The sequence below is a fragment of the Mercenaria mercenaria genome, chromosome 6, assembly GCF_021730395.1.
Source record: "Mercenaria mercenaria strain notata chromosome 6, MADL_Memer_1, whole genome shotgun sequence".
Lineage (NCBI taxonomy): Eukaryota > Metazoa > Mollusca > Bivalvia > Venerida > Veneridae > Mercenaria > Mercenaria mercenaria.
Window position 1 is genome coordinate 11,533,790 of NC_069366.1, and position 26,912 is coordinate 11,560,701.

At 34.6% G+C, this 26,912-nt stretch overlaps 1 protein-coding gene across 1 annotated transcript; it reads right to left on the reverse strand.

Moving 5' to 3' along the window:
- Positions 1 to 24,698, reverse strand: LOC128557972 (uncharacterized). Its single transcript, XM_053546663.1, has 9 exons — positions 24,595 to 24,698; positions 22,187 to 22,299; positions 17,432 to 17,876; positions 16,494 to 16,658; positions 16,139 to 16,292; positions 15,462 to 15,562; positions 13,000 to 13,326; positions 2,041 to 2,287; positions 1 to 242 (listed from the first exon to the last, which is right to left on the reverse strand). Exons 3-9 carry the CDS (start codon positions 17,861 to 17,863, stop codon positions 1 to 3), a joined length of 1,668 nt encoding a protein of 555 aa, XP_053402638.1. The 5' UTR covers positions 17,864 to 17,876; positions 22,187 to 22,299; positions 24,595 to 24,698.
- Between the last annotated feature and the right edge of the window lie 2,214 nt (positions 24,699 to 26,912).

Here is a 26,912-nt window from a genome sequence, read left to right on the forward strand (position 1 = left end):
TTATAAGATCCGTGGACATGGTAACCATGTTATTGTAACTTGATCCATATCTGGATCAGACGCTTCGTAGAACTGTAGACTAGGGTTGGTGAAGGCAGAGAGATTAGGTGCTTTCCAGGAGCTCAGGGTGAAATATAAATGCGTTATATTGCTAGGTACACCTTTCAGATGAACATGTATCATCTGGTGTCCGATTCGTCCGCCCGCTGTCTTTACGTTCTTGGCTGAATGTTGAATGGCTCCTAATAAAATAAATTTATTTAAAATTACAAATGTTTCAATGATCAGTGTAACACTGCCTTTTCATATCGTACTGTTACAGATTAGATTTATGTCAGTGTATCCATTACTCTCACAAATGTAACAGTAAATAACAATATTCCTATTAATAAACAGAGTGCAATTTTTTATGGATGAAATGAATACTTATTCGTTCAAGTTTTTTTTCTAAAACAATACATTAAGTTGAAGTCGATGCTTCATTTGAACAATTAATGACATGACCCTATATCGGTCACCAGCATAGCAAAGAGCAGACAGAAATACTCATGCTAAAATTCATTAGCATGACGTTTGAATAATTTTCTATTTTTAGCGTTGGTTTCCCTTTTGTGCAACCAAGCAGAACCGTTTGAAAAAAATTTGAGGAGTGCACCCCAAAGCTATTGCTAAGTTTCTAAGTTTTATCAGCTTCTACAAAATTATTTCAGGGTAAATGTAGTTCGAAGAAAATGTTAATGCCGACCTTCAATACATGCTTTTGGTTGTGTTATTTATTTGTGGGACCCGGTTACGGGTATCTAAAACGTGATTACCGTTTCCAAGAACAACAGAATTGGAATTAAAATTATACCGGAATCGTAGTCATCACATATGAAAACAATACATTTAATCTTCGTGTCATGTTTTTAGGCAAGGATAGCGACAATACACTTTTGTTTGGTCTATTAACGTCTGCAGAAGCCCTTACGATATGTTTGGGACAATCTGACTAAAGTACATCTCCTATTACGCTACGCATAGGATCTGACAACGAGCTATTGATTATCTCGTTCTGACAACCCTTCCGCTAGCCAATCAAAAGCTAACTTACAACATTCTGCAAGCTGTAAAAAGCCTTGGTTTTTGATATCAACATTTTTTATGTCCTAAGATGTCAGATAGCCGGTTAGCTCAGTCGGTAGGGCACTTGCTCTGTAAGCGAGAGGTCCCGGGTTCGAACCCTGGATTAACTGCAAATTTTTCTTACTCTCTGACATTCGAACAAGTTGTCTGATTGGTTCAAACAAAAATAGATTTGCGAAAATAAAAATAGCAATATTGGAAATCCAAAATATACAGAAGACGAATGTGAATGGGTCGTTCTCAGATCTTCGTTTAGAAGATCAAGTACTTTAGTCAGATTGTGTTTGGGACTGAATAATAACATGTTCAATAATCAAGTAATTTCATATTGCTCTCAAGCAGTTGAATCTGACAAAGGTCTTGAGCCTAAAACCAACACAACAATACTCGGACAAATAATAAAGTCAATATAAAGTTATCTGATTACTAGTCTTTGAAACGAGTACATTATCTACTATATATACAAACGCCTTCTTTTTCACATGTTTTAACAATTACTGCCCGTATGTCACATATACGTTTCCAATAAGTCTTATCCCCATACTGCGAAATATAAGATTTGTGTTAATGTACTAATTTATTCTGCATACTGTGAAATAAAAAATGTGGAAACTCCACAGGTCTCTCAACACGACAAAAATGAAAATGTTGTAGGCACGGTTTGATTGAGCCTGTTACGGACGGTAGTGGAAATGCTTGCTACAGTCCATGCCTTCTAGCCTCGGGTTCAGCAGAATTCAACATTTACACATGCTACAAGTACAGAAACAATTTAAATCTATCCGCAGATGTGTTCATACGGCGGTGCACACGGAACCTTCAATGATCCACTACACAAAACAACCGGCTTGCAAAGTCGCCCTTGCTGGTAAATATGCTTGTGTGATATCGTTAAAACTGAAGTATGTAAAATACCTTTCAAATAGTAATCGTTTGAAGAATGATTCCAGTCAATGACTTGAATAAACTCGGCTTTTTCGAACGCCAGGCATGATGCATCAAGAAAATCCGGATTTGTTTTTGGAAACTCCCAGGACAGACCGAATACTACATGATCAAGACTCGCCGGTATACAATACAATGGTACAATCAGGCTGAGGGAGCTGTTTTCCGTTATCCCAAGATCAGAAAGCTTTAAAAGTAGTCCTGGACCAATGTTTGTCTGTAAAATAATCGTTTATTGTTTTATGCTAATGTGAATGAGTTATGTATTTTCCTAGGTGCTTACCGATATTTAACAGTTATCCGAAAATAATTGAACAAGACTCAAAGGTGACATAATTCAATCAAAACAGTTCATGTAAAGTCGTAAGACGCCTTGTTGTTGTTTATCTATTCAAATATAATCAGACTGAAAGACTAAAGAAAGATAGGACTTCATATTAAAATTCTGAACTTGCTAACGGAAAAGTCCGTGAAAATCCTTTTTTTATATTTAACATACAGGTATGTGTTTGTTTTTTTCTGAAGCAATTTCAATCTAGTTTAATTTTAAACATAATACGGCCAGATGAAATAAATAACAATATACATAAAAAAAACATAACTAAAACATAATTCACCTTTTTGTAAAACCATTCCAATGATTTTATAAAACGTTTTAAGTATCACAATATTGAAACTTTGCCTATCTTAAATTTCATAAATATTCAAACTTGGATAAAATCAAGTTATGCTATTTATATTTACTTTGTTATTACCTAACGTTTCGGAAACAGTTGGTAGTCGCATAATGAATACCGGAACATTTTATTTTAGTATTACTTATTCATCAATTACTAAGAGACCTAGCATCATATCATTTTAGAAGTCAGCAGTGTTCTGAATATGAACTCCGTAAGTCCTGATTTAGTATTATAGTAGCGTTTTACTTTTTACCACGACGCTGCCTTTATGTCAGTAAGAATATTTTAGGCTGACAAAATCAAATGTCAGCCGATCACTACCAAAACAAATGCAAACGTAGTCCAAATATATATAATTCTAAATTTCCTCCTTTCCTTTGGGCCCTTTCTCAATAGCATCTTGTTTTCTTTTACCCCAATACGTTTTAGTTTGTAAATGAATATGAAATCGGCATGTTCCGCTCTCATGCTTGGTAAAATGGCGGCGTAAGAATTTTATGTCTCCGAAAAAAGACGTTGAAAGAAGCGAAAAGGAGTATTTAATGGAGTGCGGCCTTTTTGTATAAAAGTTAACACCCCGTTTTCGTTTTCTATAGTAGAGATTTAATTCAGCCTATAAGGGGCTTCACATGTTTGGTTTTTTTGTTGTTTTTTTTTTTCTTTCTTCTTTTTTGTAAACTTCTCGTTAAATCGACGAATTTGCCATAGTAAATCTATTTCAAATCACGTAAACTGATAATATGTGGCTTTAACTCTGAAATTTCTTGTACGCTTACCCAATTTTTCAACAAATGAATATATTTTGTTTGAATTTATAAAGTAGCAAGTACTTTTTACCACATTTTAGCTTTTTCATGTCTTTTTTGAAGATGTCAAACAATTAAGCGATTGAATGAATCTTGAATCAATTTAATACTATTTTTCAATGGAATGACCCGTATTAAATGCACATTTCTCCAGATTTTCTCAACATTTAATATAGATACTACGCAGATCGTTGTGACATTAGTGTAGCTTGAGAATGCATGCTAATTCTTAGTAAATTTTAAACAAACATTTTTCCAGGCTGATCCCTACCAGATTAAATGCAAGTCTACGCAGGTCGACTCTCACGTAGTCCAAATAAAAAAAGTCCTAATCTTTCTTCCTTCCTTTTGGCCTTTTCTCAATAGCATCGTGTTTCTTTTACTCTGCTGCGTCACGGTATGTATAGTAAGTACATAAGTAAGTAAATTCTTTATTTATTACCCATTTAGCAAAGCTAATCTTCCATAGGGCCCTCTTACGACTAGAATGAACGACTAGAATGTACAGTATTGTGATCCTAGTAACAAATATTTAACAGAAATCAAAGAAGAAAAATATATATATGAAAAAAAATATATGAAATGTAGTTAGCATTAAAATCCATTCGTTCATCGATCCATTTTATACAGTTAAAGCGGGGGTCCCAGTTAGGTGTCTGCGCAAAATGTTTTTTTGATTTTCTCTATATTTTATGACAATATACCTACATGTATTAAGTTTCATTCACAAGTGTTACTGTTATCAGTTTTGACTTACTTTTATAGAAATTCACATTTAAAGTGGGTGGGGTAATTTGACATGTAACCAGTCAGGAACACAATTTCCGTCGTTTTTTTTAAAATGGTTCAAACTTTTTACCTGGAACTTTCATTCATAATAAAATAACTATGCAATGGACATTTACACAACATGTTGCGTTTTAAATTGTCTTGAATACCTTTCTCAACACAGAGCCACAAAGTGTCCTGATCAAATTTACTGATTTTCAATGGACGAACTTCACCAAAAATCTAAAACATTTTTATTAGTTGAGATATTCAGGTGTTATTTTCAGCAGATATTGTAAGCTAAATAAACATTAAAATGACAGTATATCAGTACACTCTTATTAATACTGGAAGAGTGGTACACTCTCAAACAGGGAAAAAGTGGGTGGGGTAAATAAACATTCGAAGCAACACTATTATTGGAACAAAAATTCTGCAGTTGTTAAGAAATAGCCTCAGATTGTCTACTACCCTCTTAGTTGTATTAAATACAGCCATGGGTGATAAATTTAAACACAAATTTGTCCACTATATACATGTGTGTCATGGACAAAGCATAGACCTTGAACATGAAATGTAGACAAACAAAATTAACCCTGAAAGCTCAAGATAATTAACAAACAGTTTTGCCCGAGGCAGTATATTATTAGGAATGGTATTGATAAAGTTGAGATTAAATTTTCTGCATTTGTAATTTCAGTGTAGTTTAGAATATACATGAATATAGGTCTTCTAACTGGTAGCTTTTACAGTCTCTTTTAGGTAGCCTTAGTGCTGGTAGTTTTAATATTCTATCTGGTTTGTCAATAGCAGCATATAATATACAGTACAGGCACTGCTGTCAGTGGTCATTTACCTGAATGTACATAACACATTGATCGTTAATTTCTAGACAGAAACATAAATCTGCACCAAGCTTCAAGTACTTTTGTTATACGAAGGAACAAATACTTATACATGCAATTGCATTAAATGTACTTTGACACTGTTAGTTTTAAGAAGGAACCCATCAAATAAGTTCAATGAAGGAACAAACACATTATCTACACTTGTTCCAAAGCAGGAACTTACAGCAATCTAGGTATTATTAGTTCTAGGTAGGGACATATACCAGTTGCACTCAATAAGCCACTATAAGTGCCAGAAAGTGTATCACCCAAGGTTGTATTTAATAAAACTAGAATGTGTCTGTAGGACACATGGTGTGCCCCCACTGGTACATTTATCACAAATAAAGGGGAAATAATTCAATGATTCATGTTTTCAGTTTTAAGGGGATATAGCCTCAACAAACATTTTATACAAAGGATTCATTATTCTAGGCCGTATACCTCTTGAGCGTTGAGCATCACAAACGAAACATCCACTATTTTGGCTATTTTAAGGGCCATAACTCTGTAATAAGCCCTAAGGTTCTCAAGACGAATGCCAAGTGTGCAAGGTTACATCATAATCAAGACTCATGCAGTGCTTCATGAATTTATATCAAACTTTCTGAGCTAGGCACGTCATTAGGTGAAAACGTGCATTTTAAACCATTTCAGGGGCCATAACTCTGGAAATAGGGGACAGAGCCAGACGACAAATAGGAGGTGCACATGTTAATATCATGATAAAGACTCATGCATGGTTTCATCAATTTATATGAAATACGTTCTGAGCTAGGCGCACAACAAGGTGAAAATGTGCATTTTTGACTATTTCAGGGGCCATAACTCTAGAAATAGGGGGCGGATTCAGGCGAAAAATAAGAGATGCTCAAGTTCATATCACGATAATGATTCATGCAAGGTTTCATCAATTTATATGAAATACTTTTTGCGCTATCCACATCACAACGTGAAAGTGTGCATTTTAGACTATTTCAGGGGCCAAAACTCTGGAAAAAAGGGTGTAGAGACCGTAGAAAAATAAAAGGTGCGCAAGTTCATATCATGGTTAAGATTCATGCAAGGCGTGTCACAAGGGGAAAATATACGTTTTTGACTATAACTCTGGAAATAAGGGGCGGAGCCAGACAAAAAATAGAAAGTACGCAAGTACATATCACGATAAAGACTCATGCAATTTTTCATCAATTTATATCAAATACTTTTTGAGCTAGGTGCGTCAAGAACTTCTGGCGACGCACGGACGCTTAGACGCACGGATGCACGGACAAGACCAAATCTATATGCCCTCACTACTCATAGGGGCATAATCAAGATAGTAGTAGATAATCTGAGGCCATTTCTTGAACTGCAAATATTTTTTGTCCTATAGTTGTGTTGCTTCGAATGTTTAGCTTCGCATTTTTATTTACCCCACCCACTTTTCCCTAGTTTGAGAGTGTACCACTCTTCCAATATTAATCAGAGTATAGTATACTGATATATTGTCATTTTAATGTTTATTTAGCTTACAATATCTGCAGAAAATAACACCTGAATATCTCAACTAATAAAAAGTGTTTTAGATTTTTGGTGAAGTTCGTCCATTGAAAATCAGTAAAGGAGAAGGTTCACTTTTGCCTCAAAATGGCCTGAAAACTGAAAGTTTCTAAATGGAGTAAAGAACACGTTTTCTTTCATCAAGAAGTATTCTTTTATCAATCGCACAAAATAATTTACAAAATATTCATTATAGAAGAAAATATTTGACATAACTGAAAATACGTTTATTATTATGGGTATGGGAAGCCTTCAGTTTTTAAGAGAATTTTTAAACAAATATGAAATTTTCACTACTAGCACAGCTGTCGACCACAATCAAAAAATGACCATAAATTCTGTGAAAGAAGCTGGACCTATGGTCAAAATATTTTTGTGGTCCTTGAGTGTGCTCACTACTAAAATATTCCTATGTGACATAAAATATGGCAAAAAATGCCCATTTTCTTAAAAATCTGCAATTTCAGCAATATTCAGTGATATGTGTAGAACATAATAATGAATCTGTTTGCAAAAAACTTAATTCCTTACAATAGATAAACATTCTGGTAGCAAACAATATATAGTTTTTCAAATTTTAGCCAATTTGAAAATTTTCAAAATTGCATAGGCCATATAAGGCTTAAGTGAACTTTGTCCTTTGATCAGGACACTTTGTGGCTCTGTGTTGAAAAAGGTATTCAAGACAATTTAAAACGCAACATGTTGTGTAAATGTCCATTGCATAGTTATTTTATTATGAAAGTTCCAGGTAAAAAGTTTGAACCATTTTCAAAAAAATAAAGATAAACAATTGCTGAAAACTGTGTTCCACCTTGTTATGCGAAATTTCACCACTCGCACGCTATTGCAAATGCATCAAAACGAACATGTGTAACTGTTCTTTGAAAATAGTGAGTTTTTAAAGGTATTTAACTGTCCGGAAGTGGAGCCCCTTTAGGCAGTCCTTTTCCGGAATTCAATGTTTATATCAGTATACTGACACTTGTTTCGTAAAGTAATATACATGTTTTACATGCTGTTCAATTTTCATGTCAAACAACTCTTTCTTTCTATGATCTGGTGTTGTTTGATTTTTGTTTCTCAAGGCCTACTTCTTAACCTTAAAATAATTTAATCTGAAATTGACGATAATATGTACAAATACGCTTCACACTAATTATTTGTGAGGTCTTGTAAAATTCAGTGAACCTAAACATGCCGATGATATGTATAACACAGCTTATCACTAATTTCTCCTTGAAAGATTCGGTGGAAATCTACCAAATAGTGTAGGAGAAGCTGCAAATATATCATGATGTGTGACAAATAAAAGGCAATCACTCCCCCTGAAAATCACTTAATAGGAACGTACCGATAATATGCATAATAAGACATGACACGGGTCACTCATGTCAGGTTTTGGTGAGAATCGTCTCTATATTAAAAGAGTAGCGATTTAAATATCATATGATTTGGCGCATCAACGGCAATAACTGTGCTGAAAAACACCGATCCGAGACATTCCAAAGATATATACAAGTATACTTGGCAATGATGTTTTTGTCAAGTTTGATATAACTCCTACCAGTGGTATAAAGAAGCAGTTGTTTTGACAAGGTAAAATACAAGACATCATCGGCCATAACCCAACTGAAAAACACTGAACCGGAATATGCCGATAATGTTAGCATTGAGGCCTAGCATTTATCTCTCCTGTATAGTGCGGTGAATATCCACCCAAAAGTATAAGAAAAGTGGCCAAAATCATTACATGTGACGAATCAAGGGCCATAACTGAAAGTCGTCAAACTGGAAAATACCAACAATATGCACAATGAGCCTAAACATTGATCGTTCCTGTACATTATGGTAAAAATCCGCCCGACAATATAAGAGAAGTGACCAAAACATCAGAAAATTAGATGAATCAAGTGCCATAACTCCTCTAAAATCATAAAACGTGCAAATGACGACGATTCGCATAACTTGGCTTGGCAGTGATCATTCTTGAAGTTTGATGTATATCATATCCATCCTGCGGTGTTGGAAGAGTTGCTTGGGCAGACATTTTGACAGGTTAACAGACAGACAGACAGACAGACAGATGGACAACACTATATGTGGAAGACATTATTTCAATTCCCAAACTTTATTGTCCTGCCAACCAGCTTCTCGATCTCCCGAACGGTTACATATTTCGATAGAGATTTTAAGGTATGCAGAGACTGCTTTGTATTAATGTTACAGCCGACTCCTCCCAATCCCTACAATTCCTTGATTTCATCAACTTTACTTAATCTGAGCATATAAAAGTTTATGTCTAATATGTCAGATCCTAGAGGTGCTAAATCTTTTGAAAATATGTAAATCGTCAAAAATCGTATGCATTAATTTTGTTTTATGAAACTTTCTGTAGAAAATTTAACCAAATAGTATCGAAAAAAAAGGGCAGGAAACAAATTGTTGGTAGTACAAACTCAACTGACGTGACCGTGTCCACTCTTAAATTGAACGTTCGCTAAGAAAAGTAAATTTGAGCTACTGGTAAGCTTATATTGAAATGACATTCAGTTTTGAAGGACAGGATTAAAAATGTTACAAAACGAAACAATCAGATTTCAAATCAAATGTTTTATATTCCGCTGCCAATCAAAACGTTACAAAAATAATGTCTATAGAACGTAACAAAGCAAGATAATAACAGACTTAGATTGGCTGATGAGAGGTAATAAAATGAACCCCATACGACCCAAAACACCGGCTTAAGCGGAATACTTTGACAATACTTATCGATTTTAGATCATGATATAGAAATTTGAATGTAGGGAATCCGGTATGCTTTACGCTGTTAAATGTATTTTATAATGTCCTTGGTCGGTCTTATGTAGGCACATACTCCAAAGTCATTTAAAACAAGTCATTTCTGAAACGCTATAAACCTAAAGACGAAAAGCTAAAAACTATATATTCATATGCTAGAACTATTGAATCTATTTTATATACTTATTATTACGATATTTTATTCATAGGTATAGTTTATTTCTATCTAATTTCTAACGTTTTACCTAAAGCCTGCTTAAACATATTTAAAGACACAGAAATCATTATATAATATATGGTAAGACTATGATATTGTATGTGTGATAACAGGATTGTGTTTCCAAAGTGAACCATAAGAGCAAAGACCCGAGCGTAAAGAATTCTGATATAAACAGAATTCCTATAATATTTTTCCTTTCATAGATTTTTCACATATATGATAGGAAAATTTGTGCTGAAAACAATGAACAAATAAAACAATGGGTCACCAGGTTTGTTTTTGTGAAAAATTGTTTTGAGCACACCCACTGTTGCTGAAACTGCCAGCGATTTTTCAACATTTTCATAAGTTTTTGCTTTTTTATAAATACCAACCAAAATATGCATCAAGACAGCACAATAAAATTTATTCTTGTTACAGATTATATTATATACTTATTTGATATCATAGTCATATTTGTAATACTATATCCTTACAATAATGGGTACAAATGAAAAAAAAAATATTGTTTCATATTCACTTTTGTGAACTTTTTTTTCAATGAAAAATACCCATAGTTAAGAATGTGTTTTTAAATTTTTTTCCTGTTTTTCTTGTGTATAAATTATTGTATTGTGAGCATAAAATGGCTAAAAATGAATGGGTCACCAGACTAATTTTTATGTTAAGATCGCTTGAATACAACACCTGTTCGGACGAAAAATGACGCGATCCTGACCAAATTGATTACATGTATATCTGCTAGAAGTTAAAAAAAAGTTTTAAAAATTCTTAATTCTTTCTATAATTGAATGCTAAATAATCTGAAAGGAGATATTGTTTTATCAGTACAAAGGCAATTGTCTAACATTATATGAACAACACTGTCTTTGTACTAAAATGTGATGTGAAAACACAGCCGCAGAAATGGCAAGATACATGTCAGGCATGATACATGTAAATACAACAAACCAGTATCAACATTTGATTACTGATAAACTTATTAAAATGTTATTTTATTCAAGATTCCTCATATTTAAGATTACCTGTCCCAATTTTCCTTAGAAAGTGTCGGCTGCGCAGATAGATGCGCATAAAAAAACTATAAGAATTCCTTATAAGTTGTTAGATAACTAATGTATCCAACAAAGCTGACTTTTTGACAAAGGAATTTAACATTTAGATTTTGGCTATCAAATTGACCTTATTACAGCACAGCCTGACAAAATGGTATACAGACTCAGTCTCAATAGAAATGATTCATGCTTAAGTCCAAGAAACACCAATGGTTGGCTGCAGCAGGGATCATTCACTCGGCATGTCAAATCATCCCAAGAAGTTTCAACATTCTGGGCCTAGTGATTCACAGGTTATGGCTTGGAAACATTTTTTCATGTTCTGCTCCCTGTGATCTTGACCTTTGATCGAGTAACCCAAAAAATCAATAAGGTTCATTTACTCTGCCTGTCCTATCATCCTAGGAAGTTTCAACATTCTGGACCAAGTGGTTCTTAAGTTATTGATCAGAAAGAATTTTTCATGTTCAGTTCCCCGTGACGTTAACCTTTGCTCAAGTGACCCATTTAGGGTTCATCCACTCTGTAAATCTTATCACTCTATGAACTTTGAAGGTTCTGGGTCGGGTGGTTCTCAAGTTATTAATAAAAAACGTTTTTCCAATTTCTGGTTCATGTGACCCAAAAATCAATAGGGTTATTTTAATCTACATTTCCAATCATCCCATGAAGTTGCAACATTCTGGGCCAAGTGGTTCTCAAGTTATTGATCAGAAACACTTTTCCATGTACAGGCCCTTTAATCTTAACCTTTAATAGAGTAACCCTCAAAATAATAGGGGCCATCTACTTTGTAAGCCCTTTTACTCAATGAAGTTCGAAGGTTCTAGGTCAAATTATTCTCCAGGTATTTATTGAAACTGAAGTTTGACAGGCAGATGACCCCTGTGACCTTAGCCTTTGATGGAGTGACCCCCAAAACAACAGAGGCCATATACTCTGCAAGTCATATTAACCTATTAGGTTGGAGGCTGTGGGTCAAATAGTTCACAAGTTATTGATCGGAAATGGATTTCCATGTTCTGGTCCAGTGACCTTGACTTTTAATAGAGCGGCCCAAAATCGATAGCACTATGCATGCCCAATCATCCTATGAAGTTTCCACATTCTGGGTCAAGTGGTTCTCAAGTTATTGATCGGAAATGGTTTTCATGTTCAGGCTCCTGTGACATTGACCTTTGATGGAGTCACAAAAAAACAAAAACATAGGGGTCGTCTACTCCATAATCCTACCACCCTATGAAGTTTGAAGGTTTTGCTCAAATGGTCCTTCAGTTACTGATAGGAAATAAAGTGTGATGGAAGGACGGCCTGAAGGACGGCCAGACAGACGGACGGACAGGGCAAGAACAAATTGTCTCCACCATTGGTAGAAATAAATATCAGAAAATCGTCATGATATATTCAAACATACTGCACTTTACTACAATCCATTCCTTCCATCAGCCATAAGTGACTATAAACCTCATCCAGATAAGTATTTCTTGTTCTCTAGTCTCTTTGCAGGGTATGCTTGATAATGATTTTCCTGCTGTTTTAAAGTACCTTTTAATAGGATTATGAAAACTCTCATAATTCATACAGGTTCACGTGCCCAGTGTAACTCTCATTCTTCTGAGCTTTATGACAAAAATATGATTGAGTCTCCAAAATTTGACTACTATTCTGTAGAAGCACCCTCTCACATTTTTTTCTTTATATGCCAAAGACTTTACTTTTAAATTAGAAAACAACTGTTTAATGACATTTACGTACCAGTCTTGCATTTCTTTTAATGTTATTTACAAGATAGTTCTGCTGTATCAGATGAATTCAACGTAAAAAAATCTTTTTAGATGCATTTATACATTTATCTCGCAAATGATAGTTACAGAAACGGAAAACTGTATAACGGCCATCCATTAATTAACAATTTAACAAGAGCATATTTCGAAATGTTCTGTGTATGGGTTTTTGTTTATTTTCCCCAAAAATGTGTTAGTAAATATGTTACACCTCTCGACATATTGCTATCATATACAACTGACATTAAACATCAAAGTTAACATCAATTTGAAATGGCCGTAACATGGACAACGAGTAGAAGTTGACATCTTGCATGGAAGTTTTGTAGTTATATTAAATATTAAATTGATATAAATCATACTGAAAATTCGAACGATAAAATACCTTGATTGCCTTTCCTTTGAATATAAGTTTTTGTTTTGACTGCTGGATACCAAGCTGTGATTCGACTTCCCTTTTCAGCTCAATAATCGTCATGCGAGGATTAAAAGGAACCCAGGCAGTGTCCCCATTTATGGCTGACACAGATAATGTCGGACCTTCGTGTCTTGTTATCGATGTGCGAGTTTCAGCAATCACCTTTGAATAATCGACAAACATACGGTCCAGTTTGGCTTCATAGATTTGTATCATTTCACCGTGATGGTCCACATCAACATCACAACCTTCGTGCGGGCAACGGCCATTTTCGCGGACATACTCTACAACACACTAGAAGAGAAGATATAATTATCTTATTTATGCTTTCTATCAGGTTGTCTATATTTAAGACGTACGAAATATGTTTAACTTAGAATTGAATAAGCGGCGTGCACAAGAATCGTAAGATATTTACATTGCACTGTTTTATTCATACCAATATCTTACAAGTACGTTTATTCGATTGAAAATAATTTATGTTGTACTACTCGCGGAAGTAAGTGAAAAATTAGAAAGTATAGTTGACCAACCATTCATAGAGGAATATAGAAAGTGGTAAATGAGCTCAAATATAATATTTCTTTAAACTTATTACCAAATATTTTTTAAAACAACTGGATAACTGCCACAAAAAAGTATAAGCCTACTCCAGCGTATAGCGGCAACAACTACTGGTATTAAATGCATTGCTCGTATGATCTCAAAATTGAATCTACCAACGCAAAGACATAATTGTGTCAGTCATATAAGGAGTTACTTCTGAACATTTAATCGTGTTTTACTAACAAATACAGAGTAAATCTACGACAAATGCAAGCTATCAGCTCAACCCCACACAAATAAAAAGATGAAATGTGAGTTCCGGGAGGTTGTTTATGTATAAGACATTTTGCCATCGGGCTTGTTAATACTTTTGAAATTTCATTTGAGGCTATTTTCTTCTTACTAGTAGGTAGCACTGGCGGTTGTATTGAAAACGAAGATCGATAGCATAAATATTTTTCTGCATGATTTATTGCAAGCCTAGTGTCTTTTTTTTCAAAATTCATAGAAAAAGACAGTAGGATTGTCCAACTGCGGGATAAATATGACGATCAGTCGTTAAAGAGTTTAACAGTTGAAAGGAAATACATGTATACTATAATATGTTTATATAGAGTTACAATTGCTTTTTAGTACAGCTATGGTTATTGATAGTTGTAATTGAAAAGTTCATTATTTTATGTATCATTATAACAACACATGTTTCAAAGTCTCTTCATTTGTTTCAAATTTCTAGTAATAATCTTGCGATGTGATGAAATATTAGGTTTGCATCCCACCAGTCCGAAAATTTTAATGTTACGACTAACAACAAAACTACTCGGAATATCTTCATAAAATTTTGTATGTAGCTAGAAGCAAAGCAGATAAGAAAGTTATTTTATAACGGTGATACGACAAACAATACATTTGCTATGGCAAATGACAATGCAAAAAATAAATTGATCCAAAGTGTGTTAGGCACAAGGTAAAAAGGAACAACACATTTTGTTTAATTATAGCTAGCACTCTGAAGCCTTTTACTGTGCAATAGAACCTACTTAAAATGGTCGTGCAAATAATGGTTGCCGGAGTAGCGGCTTTTACGTAACCGTTCTGTGCACAACCCTTTTAAGTGATGAATGTTTTCTGATCTGTTCGCACATATTTCAGCGCTAGATGCTATCGCCTCAAGGGTCCGGGTTAGAATCCAATTAGATACACTAATATTTTTTCTATGGTAAGTTCCGACTGGCTCATAATGTATGGCCGGAGCTAATTTGTGAGGCTAAAGTACAGAATACGACACTGATGACAGCATGTTTTAACGAACGGTGCAAAGTGGTATTCCAGACAAATTCAAAGTACGCTATTTGGACGATATTGTTTTTATTTGTTCAGATTTGTATATTTAAGTTATATTACAAACTATATATTGGGGCCTGAGTGGAATTCTAACTTATAAACTGAATGGTTTGCAAGTAAGAAAGTAGGTCGTTCTTTGTCTTTAAAGATTTCAGGAAGTTGAATTAGATTAGATTAGATTAGATTAGATCAGGTCAGGTCAGGTCAGGTCAGGATAGATAGATAGATAGATAGACAGGCAGACAGAAAACAAGATTTACGAATATACTAGCGTCGCTTTTTAACTCTTAGTTTTACTGCAATATATATGATATTTGTGGCTTTCGTTAAAAATTTCTTTTTAATTTTTGATACTACATTTTGTATATCCTGTGGCGACGATTTAAAACTAAGAATTTACCCAGATGGTTTGAAAAGAAAACCGGACTTATTGTTGAGAATATAAGTGAATATCATTGTTCTTGTGAATAACAAAATATAAGCGTATTATACATTGTTACAATTATTTTTCATAAAAACAGTTGTTATAAGATACATACCCTTAGGCAATGTCCAGGGTAATGTTTACATTTTGAAGATATCGGTGTATTTGGAAATTCGCTTGAGGGCTTTGATTTCTTGCAGATGAAACAGCGCATTACTTGAATAAAAAGAGAATAACATTAAATGAATGCGAGATATATATTGTTTAGTAGGCCAAGTAACTAACAGGCCCTTAACGCTCATATTCCAAGAAGAAGATGATCTGTATGCGATCAGTATTATCCTTAGCTACAGAAGATTTAACAGTCACCATTGTTGCATTTTATGATTCGATTGTGAAGTTTATTTAAATGATAGTAGGCAAAATATCAAATTACCGGTAACTCATAAATATTATTGACATACATATTTCGATTCCCGTAACAATTAATTTGGCGAAAATGTTTAATTCTGATAAAAACCTTGAAAATAAAAATAAACACTAAAATTTACATATCTTGATACATGCAATCAAATTAGTTGATTTACAAGAATAACACCAATGAAGCCGGAGAAAAAAACTAACAGAGATGTTGGACAAAGGCAACTACACTAATTAATCAGATAATCGAATAATATTTTAATGTATATCCACAAATCAGCTTTAGAACTTATAAGTCTTAATGTTTCCAAAACTCAATATGTTATGCCATGTAAGTATTTTGTGACAGATTAAGACAAGAAATAGTCATGCCATAACTTTCGTCTTCCTCGTCATCTTCGTCATCATCATATTCCCCATCTGAAACGTGCGTATCAATGGCCTCTTCTATTGCCAAGTGTGGTCTATCTTCCAACGGAATGAAGACTGTAGCCGTCGTGCCGAATGTATGAGCAGAAGACAGTGTCTGTAAGTTAGGAATTATATAATAAAAGTGCCACATAGTTCATGTAACATATTTGTTAAAAGTTTATATTGCGAATTTTAATTGTGCATTACATGTTAGGTGTTAGTGATTAGAAGCTGTAGCTTGCAATTTAGCGTTAGGTAGATACACAACGTAATTTCCATTTAGATATTCAGAATACAGTCATAAAGTGGAAATTACCTCTTCTAAACCAGCTTCTCTGTAGCAAATGGACGTCAGTAATTCTTTCACACCACTGAATTCTGTCAATGGCATGTAGTATCCAAATGTTTTTGCGGCTATATATTGATAAAAGTTCGTAGACTCCAAACGTCCTAGGCATTGCACTGAATATATCTTGATTTCCTAGAAAACCAATATTGCATTAGGTATTGTTTTATAGTATCATTTATTTCAGTTAAATTTGTAGATCTCGCAAAATAGAGATTTCCGTGATGCAATAGTATCTATGTTTGCAATATATAGGGCAGAAATGTGAAAACATTATGTTAACATTTTCCAGATATATAAGATATTACTCTTAAATAAACGTGAAACCCGCCCATTTAGCTCAATAGGGACAGCCCGGATCTACGGATTGCGGAGTCGCGAGTTCGATCCCGGGCGAGTCTTATGTTCTCAGTAACGATTTGATAGAAGACAAGCGGGGATGTTGTCAGTTATTTGCAGAGAACAGATTTGTACTAGTACTCTAGTTAGGTTAACTGCCCGCCGTTTCATAACTGAAATTCTGTTGAAACACGGCGTTAAACCCCAAACAAAAATAAACCAGATATACGTATACGGCGTTTAGCGAGTACATTAGCGCTTAAGATTAGACATTAGCGAATGCCACACATACTTTAATTTGTACATTAATCGTAACTTCTAAGACCAACTGAATATTTCTGGCATTTATCTTTATTTTGAAACGTTCTTTTTTAAGTACGCTGTGCCCTTGACATGGACCCTCTAACAATAAGGGGAAATCCTTAACAAAGGCCAAGGAAGTTTGACAGCCATAGGCCCACGTAATTTTTAGTTATTGATCATGCCCCCACTTCTATCAATTTTGCTTTTTTATAATTATAATTATGTCGTATTACATCTGAAGACCATAGATTTAAATGTAAGACTACCATGTCTCTCAAGCGCCGTGTTTCTACTTTCCAGTCCAAATGACGGAAATTTTGATCCTCGTCTGGTTCATGCGGGACAGCATCTCCAATAAGAACTAAAGCTTTTTGGGAATATTTACTCCAAATCAATTTTTCTTGAACTTCCCTCATAACAAGTTCGTAGCATTCAGGAAAATCGCCGCCTCCAGTACCAGACACTGTGTTCACAAAGTCAAATAGAACAGTCGGATCATTTGAAAAGTTTATGTATTTTGTCACGTATTTTGCTTTGTCACAATAATCTCCATGGGCAATAATAGCTATTTTAATTCCGGGTATTTTGTTTCTAAGATCCTGAACCATTTCCTTCAGGCGTTTTCTGACTTCCTCTAAGCACTTATACATTGAACTTGTTGTGTCAAAAGAAAATGCTATTTCAAATGTGTCCGTCATATTGCAGCTTAACCTGGAAGTGATTAAAATGCGTTAACAGCATAATGAGTGATTCAGTTATTCCGTATTATTTTTATTCCAAAAAAATGTCAATTCTCTTCATAAATTTGACATGAGATATACTTTAAAACGCCTCTGTGCACTTCTAACTTAATACTGTGTTACTATTGTTAAAACTTTTGAATGCCGTGATGATAGCAGTAGCACACATTAACTGAGAAATTAATCATGACATACTTAAACAATATACAATTTGAAATAATCAGGGGTTTCATTAAGTATTAATTTTAAATACATGTACACTTTCCCATCAAACAATATAGAATTTAAAAGCTAACTTAGCGCTAATGAGTGTAAGTTTAAATAATTTATTTATTTAACAGTTAATAGTTGAGTTGATCTAAATAGATCTCGTCTAGAATTATTTGAACTATGTATAAACATTTGTATTCTCGTCAAAACACACTGCCATAACATTTATAAATCAAATTATTTAAACCAAAAGTTATCAAAGCTTCATTATAAAACATATAGCAAAGTAGCATAAAGACACCTCGTGGGTAAATACATAAAACTGAGAGTTAATAGGCATCAATATACTAGTAAACTGTTTAAACAGGCATCAAATGAATTCAGGAAAAGTTATTCTATTTGATAATGTTTTGCTTAACTGCTAAGTGTATCAGGCGCTATTCCTTATTTACCAAATTTTGTTTCATTTGTGACTTTCATTTTAGCAGTAGGTGTCTTCTGAGAAGCATCGTATGTGGTTGGTTAAACATCCGTCGCAACTTAGACAAGTCAGTAAGATATAAAATGATACAGTTTCCTGCACATATTTGAATCGAATACCTAGGACGATCGCTGTTTCAAGGGGACCACTTCCAACATGATATCATTATACTATATTTGATAGGAAAGCATGTCCATAATGGTTATAAGAGCTGCCTTTTTATGCAACCACTCTGCGGTGGGGGATATAGATTTAGCTTTGTCCGTCCGTCAGAGATAATTTGTGTTAAATCTATTGCTAAAAGCATTTGCCTGGTCTGCCCCTCGTCTTTACACTTAACTGAAATATCCTTCAAAATTAAACCTTTTACGTCTGAGACAAAGTGGTCAAAGTGAGCTACTGCGATCGCCCTGTGTCCGTCGTCGTCGTCCGACGTAAACAAGTTTGCCTTCGTATGGAACACTCTATTGATCGTTATTTTTGCCCTTGGTCAGAATGAGTGTCGTAAAAACGAGCAGTGACGTAGTTTTCAATCCCAAACAATGCAGTACCTTGATCTAGACTTCATGAATACAATTATTGTGACTTAATTTCATATAGATCAAACAGGAAGGATTTTCTATTATTTAGTCTACTGACTAAGTTAATGACCTAAGTTAACGGAGTTTTAAACTTGATATAAATTTTATAAAATAAATAAATTTTGTAACCATTTTCATGTAGATCAAGTAGAAAATGGGCATTAAGAGTGTTAAGAACTTTTTCTAAGATATGATCTTCTGATGTAGTTTTATTACCTATTTAAATTTCTTCTAAAGAGATATGTTGTGCTAAGTATCATGCATGAAATATGGTATATAGAGTGTTAAAAATGTTTTCACTGATTTACCATAAATGTTTGATGACCAAGTTTCAAACTTTACCTTGACTTAATCGAGACAAACAATACTGTTTTATGCTTCGACTGGATCTTCTGATAGATTTTATAAATCTTAGAATAATGTAAAAATATAACGAAAGCCCCTCTCCCAAACAATCTACTATCATTTTTACAATTTCAAAGTCTAATATCTAAACCTATTCAGTTAAAATAAATGAAACATTCTAGATATTTAAAAGTTTTGACAAACAGAGTTCTGAATAGTCATCCGACTCTCAGCAAATACAGACTATTATGTATAGTGCCTGAATACCTATCCAAACTTAAAAAATTGGGTCGGATATTTGAAAGTCATTTTCATCTATGACCTCATTATCTGGAAACGAATTTGTATAATGTATTATCTGTGACATCAAATTAATCAATGGTATCAATTAAGGATATCTTTTCCAGAAAAAGAAGGATATTTTACATCATAATTGAAAAGCTGTCTATATTGTTACAATGACTGAATATTTCTGTACCCTTATATAAATAGCACTTAGCTTAAAAAATCAATCAATAATGTCCATTTCAGTCTCATGTTTTCAGCTCAGCCAACCGTCTCATGAGATTTAGCCCATCCCAGTCCAGTCGACAGTTTATCCAACGAACAAGGTAGTTGTCAAAGAGTTAGAACATATTTCTTCTTTTAACCGTCAATAAAAATATAACGGACGTTAGCTTTCAAATCTTCATCTGTAAAATTATATTCTCGCACAACACAGGATATACACGGATGGGGAACCAACATATGTATTCCCAAATGGGCTCCGCTTAAAATCATATGTTATGCTTCCGGTAGTTCTTATGTGGTAAACATTTCGCAGAAAAACAGGTGAGATTTTTATTTGTAGGTGTATTTCGTGAAAATGAAATTGTTTTGCCAAAATATCGCGATGCAGTGCAACCAAATATACATTACCAAGCACGTAAGTGCATTTACCTTACCTGTATTTGTAGACCTGACGGAGAAAAACTTATCCTCCGTGAAGCGGTATGACTGAAATTTTTTATCAACAGATGGAAATATTTTGTAATTGCCCTGCGCCTGCTTAAAGTTTGCCCTTGAAAGCTTCTGTATGCTAAACCCCACCCAGAAGAAAAAAACTATACGGCGATCACTTTGCTAGAAAAATATTTATTGGCGAAAAACCGAATGGGATACATATGTTGTGCATGGGCTACATATGTGGTGCATACATTTTGTTTTTAAAACTCCGCAGATCTTGAGTTAAAATGAAGGCTTGATGCCTTGTTGTCTCCAATTCGTTTCTTAGAGTTACATTCTCCTCTGCACCAGGCTTATGTCAATATTGTTCGAAACAACGTTTTCAAGGTTTAAGAGTATTATGCCTTGGTGAGATACTGGTCCCTTATCCAAAAAAAATCTGTTCGACGCATAACATCAAGGAAAGAAATCGTTTACTAGCATTTTAAATGAAGGACTATAATTTTGTTATATACAGTATCTCTGTAAGTAGTTATGATCCCCGGTACAAGAGAGTGCCTCGTTCATATTAAATTGCCTATTTCTAGATTATGTCAATATTATCATATTTGTTAAAATTTTCATTTTTTTTTTGTTACAGGTTTGCAATGTTTTGGCGAGACAATTGAAATGTCAAAATAGACAACAAGGATCTGCAAGCAGAGTTATTCTTATGCCCAAGAAAAGGGCGAGCATACATGTTTAGCCACGGCTTTGTTCGTTTCATTTTCACGAAGTTTACCTACAAATAAAAATCTCACCTGTATTTCTGTGAAATGTTTACCACATATGTACTACCGGAAGCACAACATATGATTTTAAGCGGAGCCCATTTGGGAATACATATGTCGGTTCCCCCTCCGTGTATAGGTCACGAGAAAGTTTAATTAAAGTAGGTATTTGCAACATCTTGGTGCTTTTTCTGGTGTACCTGTGCAATCTCTCTCTCTCTCTCTCTCTCTCTCTCTCTCTCCTTCTGTCTCTAAACAAGTATATCTTTAAAGAGGTTCGGAGTAAATTCCAGAGTTTCATGAGTCAAAACGTGACTACTTTGATATTACTAAAATTTTGAGGAAGCATAAACCTTGATTAATCCATATAAATTTACATACTTAATATGATCTAATGCACCTACTAATGCACTTATTTTGATTAGGAATGCGTCGTCCAAAAGTGAAATGAATAACATAATGCTTATTTCTTTGAACATTTTAAGCTTCTGCAATATAAATTTTCGATCAATAAATCATGGCAAATATTGCTGTTCTAAAATAATTGGAGTGTTAAAAAGCTCAAATACTAGGCATTGTATCCAATGCATTGCTTTTTGAGATCACAAAGAGTTAAGGTGCAACAAACAAGAGTGATTTTTGTCATGAACAATAACGATGGTGCAAACTGTTTTTCTTAAATGTTCATAGTCGTGTCTGGACATTCACCATTGGCTAATGCAACATTACTCAATAATACGTACACGGCAAAAAGACGAAGCGCAAGGGTGCACAAATTAAAACCGTACAGCAGTGTATGTTCATGAGCAGGCTCAACCAAACGATCAAACCGGGTCTGAAATATTTTCATTTATGTGGTGGAAGGCGACTTGTGGTTTTCCATTTTTTCTATTTCACATAAGGAAGAACGTCACTAGGTAGATTAAACTGGATATTTGTGCGCACTTACCCAAAGCATGAATATAAGCTTCTTTCACTGGCTGTAGGTGCAGATGTGATATCCGGATTGAGAGTAACTGGTTAGGCGGTAACGAGTCTCTTCCGAGTTGTCTTTTGAAAAAGCTGGGAAAATCAAAGTCTTTTTATATGGTCTATAAAACATACACGAAACTAAAGACTCATCAATTCATGTTAGAATATGTATTATCAAATGTACGTTTTTGTAATGTTAACATCACCTTTGACCTTGAAATTGGATAACATCTTTATATGCGATTTAGTAGTTCATTAACGTCCTATATAGTTTTCGACAAAAGTAAAAGTTCTCTATTAGATTCATTATCAAAACTTGGTAAACTTTAATCACTTTCAAAGATAAATCTGTAAGAAGATCATTTGGAAGCATAGAATGAAGCCTAGCAAGGTAATAGCAGACGCGACTCATGAGAATTAAGGGAAAGTACTACACCCTCACGCTCCTTTGCACTGGTTTAAGCGAAAAATATTGCATATATATTGAATGGACTCCATGATCACAAAGGACCGTAAAATGTAACATTGAATCCAAGTACGGGGAGACTTTACGGCCACCACATTGCACTAAAAGATTGCCGTTGTGATAGTTTAACTTAATAAAGTACATTAAGAAAGTCTTTGGAAGCATAGAATGCAACCAAGTAAAATAATAGACGACTTGGATAAAGTTTTGTCAAGGAAGGATGTTTAGATTTTTGATATATTAAACTATTGACACAAAGCATGTTATTGTTCTTCTAAACTCACTAATCTCGCTATGTATATGCGGTGTCATATCCAGTCAAAATGACCAGTACTTTGACACAGAAGTGATATTAATTTTGTTTGTTTGGATCATATAGTCCATTCAATGCTATAAAGTGTGTGAGAGGTGTTGCACATTTCATTATCTCTCATGACTTTGTCCGCTATTGCTCTCCTTGATTATGTTCTGGGCTTCCACAACTTTAATAACAGAATTGACATTCACAATAGTATTCCAGTGCGTGTGATATTATTACTGGTTCTGTTTGACCATAAAAATGCATTCAATGTTATTTTTATAAGGTTACATGTAAGCTAACAATTTGGGGCGTTAGAACTGTTACAAAAACGTTAATGAGCCAGCCATAAACAGAATCATTCAAACAAGGTGTATTATAGTTATACCCCCAGAAAACGAAGTTTGGGGGTATACAAGAGTGAGCTTGTCGATCAGTCTGTCTGTCGATCCGTTGGTTTTCATGGTTTCCGGACAATAACTCATGAAAGGCTTGACAGATTTAAATAATATTTCGACTTTGAGGCCAGTAGGTCAAAGGTCAAGGTCATTATGACCCGGAACAGTTGAAGGGTTTCCGGATGATAACTATAAAACGCTTAGGCATAGGATCATAAAGTTTGATGTAGAGATGTTACATGATAAATTACAGGTCAGGTTCGACCTTGAGGTCAGTAGGTCAAGGTCACATTGACCCGAAACAGTTGAACGGTTTCCGGATGATAACTTGAGAACGCTGGGAGCTAGGATCAGGAAAATTAATAGAGAGGTTGGTCATTACCAGCAGATGACCCCTATTGATTTTGAGGTCAGTATTCACATGTCAAAGTCACAGTGACCCGGAACAATTAAATGGTTTTCGGACAGTAACTTAGAACGCTTAGGCCTAAGATCACGAAACTTAAAAGGGAGTCTGTCATGACCAGCAGATGACCCCTATTGATTCTGAGTTCAGAAAGTCAAAGGTCAGAGTAACCGGGAACATTTAAACCGTTTCCGGAGAATAACTTGAAAACGCTTGGGCCAAGGATCATGAAAATTCATAGGGAGGTTGACCATGGCCAGCAGATGACCCCTGTTGATTTTGAGATAAGTAGGTCAAAGGTCAAGCAAATTCGGCTTTGACATTGGCTTAGGTCTTGGACAAGGCCGAATTGTTTGGGTTTAATTCGCCACTCCTGTGACAACTCTAGTTTTACTTTGTTGCGTTCTGTGCTCCTAAAACAGTCTTACAGATTGAACGTTTCTTTACAACAGTCCTTAAATGCCAAGTTGCGGTCGTATAAAGTGTCTCCGTCTCATTTTTGTCCTTAATATGTTTTCCTGAGATACTAGGCGAATTGCAAAAGTCATAGTGATGGTAGTTAATTCCCAAATATCTGTTATTATTTTGCTGGTTGCTTTTTAAGGTTAAAAATGAATTTCATTAAGCTTTGCAACAATTTGCAACAATTTTGTGCGGGCTAATGTTCCTTTACTATCTAGTCCGACACATTAAATTTTAATGTTAAAATTTAAACAATCTCTTTAATTAGAAAGTGCATGTATAATTGTTCACCAGAACATAGTCAATGAATCTACATAATAATAATAACAAAAAAAAAAAGAAACGCATGCCATACCTTTCTTTCCTTCCTTAGCAACACACCAAAACAGAAACAAGGTTCCCTGAAAATAACGGATAACCTACAATTAGGGAGATGCAGATTGGGTTAGTGTGTTTAAGTTATTGACATTTTCACTGTTGAGAACGATGTACCTGTAGTTACCGTTTTGGACCGTACACATTCTACTAAAATAAGTGATAATCCATTGCTGGGGCCAAGTTGTTAAGGTCGCTGACTTCGAATTACTTGTTCCTTACCGACGTGGTTCCGAACCACTCTCGGGGTGTTGAAATCTTCATGCGAAGGCTTACGGAAGGTCGGTGATTCTACTCTGGTACCATCACGTGAGGAAATTAATGCACGGAGGGGCACCTGGAGTTTTATTTTGTCTGAAAGCGTTAGTAAGCTTTAATTTTGGGGTTATGACATTTACTCAGCTGCAAGGGTGGACCTGTTTTTGTGATGGTTTGTAAATCCCGTCTCGAATCCGGAATCTCTAACAGTATGTGTTTGTGTGGTGCCTGTTAAAAGTCTCTCCATGTTGACATCAAAGAACATCCATAATCGTTGTAACGCAATGGAGCTTTATGTTTACATCTTGTTTTGACGCTGGTGCGGTAAAAAGCTCAAAAAGTGATCATATTTTGTATATATACCGCCGTGTCAACAAGGGTCTTTTCAAAATACTTTGCATTGAAAATACCGACTTTCCAGTTCGTTCAGTTCAATTTCCTTAGAGTGAATACAATTTATCAGAGTACCACAGAAGGCCGACGTGATTTGATAAATATCAGGTGACTAGATATACATGTAACTGATCATGTGAATTGTCTAAATAGCATGTGACTAGGTATAAATGTAACTGATCATGTGAGACCTCACACAAGAAAGAGAACATGGCGTATAATATTCGATTTATAATGGAAAATGGATAATAATGGATAATAATTGACAGGTAAAGGCATTACAAGTTTTAATGAATTATAAGTGTATTGTTGATTTTAGGCACAATTTAGGTCATGGCGACATTTTCAGCCTTTTATGGAGGAGGAAGAATTGTGGTGTTCCTCAAGGTATTGTTTGGGGCATAGGAGGATACCTGAGTAGAATTACCGACCTTCCTTAAGTCAGCTTGATGGCTTCTTCAGATGTGGAATTTCACACGCAAAACAAAGATTCGAATCGCCGTCGGTTAGCGGCAAGTGACCTTTAACACGTGGTCACGGAGATCCCTCAAATTGTATTGAAAACTGTCCTTAAATGACAAAACAGTAATAATGATAATGAATCTAATATGGCTAATGATGTACAACATTTAATCACTGTTTGTATCTTTCTGTATCATTTTCTGATGATCATATTTGGTTATATCTTACTTAAACACTTCGTCTTGAGTGCATAATCTTATGAACATATCTCTGATACTTGAGAAGTTTCTACCTAGATCAGTAGAACCACTTAGTTGGTTAAAATGTTATCTCGACGAGGCTCATAATGATGGTAAAATGTTTTCTCTCGTTGTCCTGGTTCAGGTTCTTATAATTAATTCTATAACATTTAGTATCTTTTGTTATTAAATACTGAATTGGTAACGATCGAAACATGTTTTTGTTCCGTCATGGTTTCTATGTTCATATTCCCTTAACAAGGCGCTCAGAGTAATTTCATGTGCTTTTTCCCATTTTAACACCTATCAACTATAATCAAAATTAGCTCACTTCAGAGTTAGTACCTTTGGAGGGGCGTCACCAGTTTGTTCGTAGTTGTTCGTTGTCAGAAAGTGATATACATGAGTGTTAAGATGAGGTCATTTGTGTGCTTGAACTTATCTTACGAGCAGTTACATATACCATTTTTCAGTGTATACAATGTTATCAAATATGAAAAGCATTAATTAACACCTCCAGAACTACTTATTTGCTGATAAAAGAAATTATTATAATAATGTCCTTTTCTTTTATAAAGAATAGTTTTCATTTTTTTTCATTCAAAGAATACTGAAGTCTGTATATCACATGTAAAGGTTGCTTGCCCAAATTTTATGCTCTGAAAAAATAATACAGTCTACTCGGGTATCCGAACCAGTATTCATAAAAAAATTGAAAATTGAGCTAATGCTTCATCGCGTACAATATCGTTTCTATATATTAATGAATACATCATTTAACTGCCAATTAAAACTGTTATCTAAATTCTGAAATATCCTTTACTTTGCGTAATATTTAATTTTTCCCGAACACTGTAACCTCGGTTATTTCGAGTCATTTCCGGGTATTCCGAATCATCACTATTGCCGTTACTCATGTTTCTACATTGAGATATTTACAGATGGA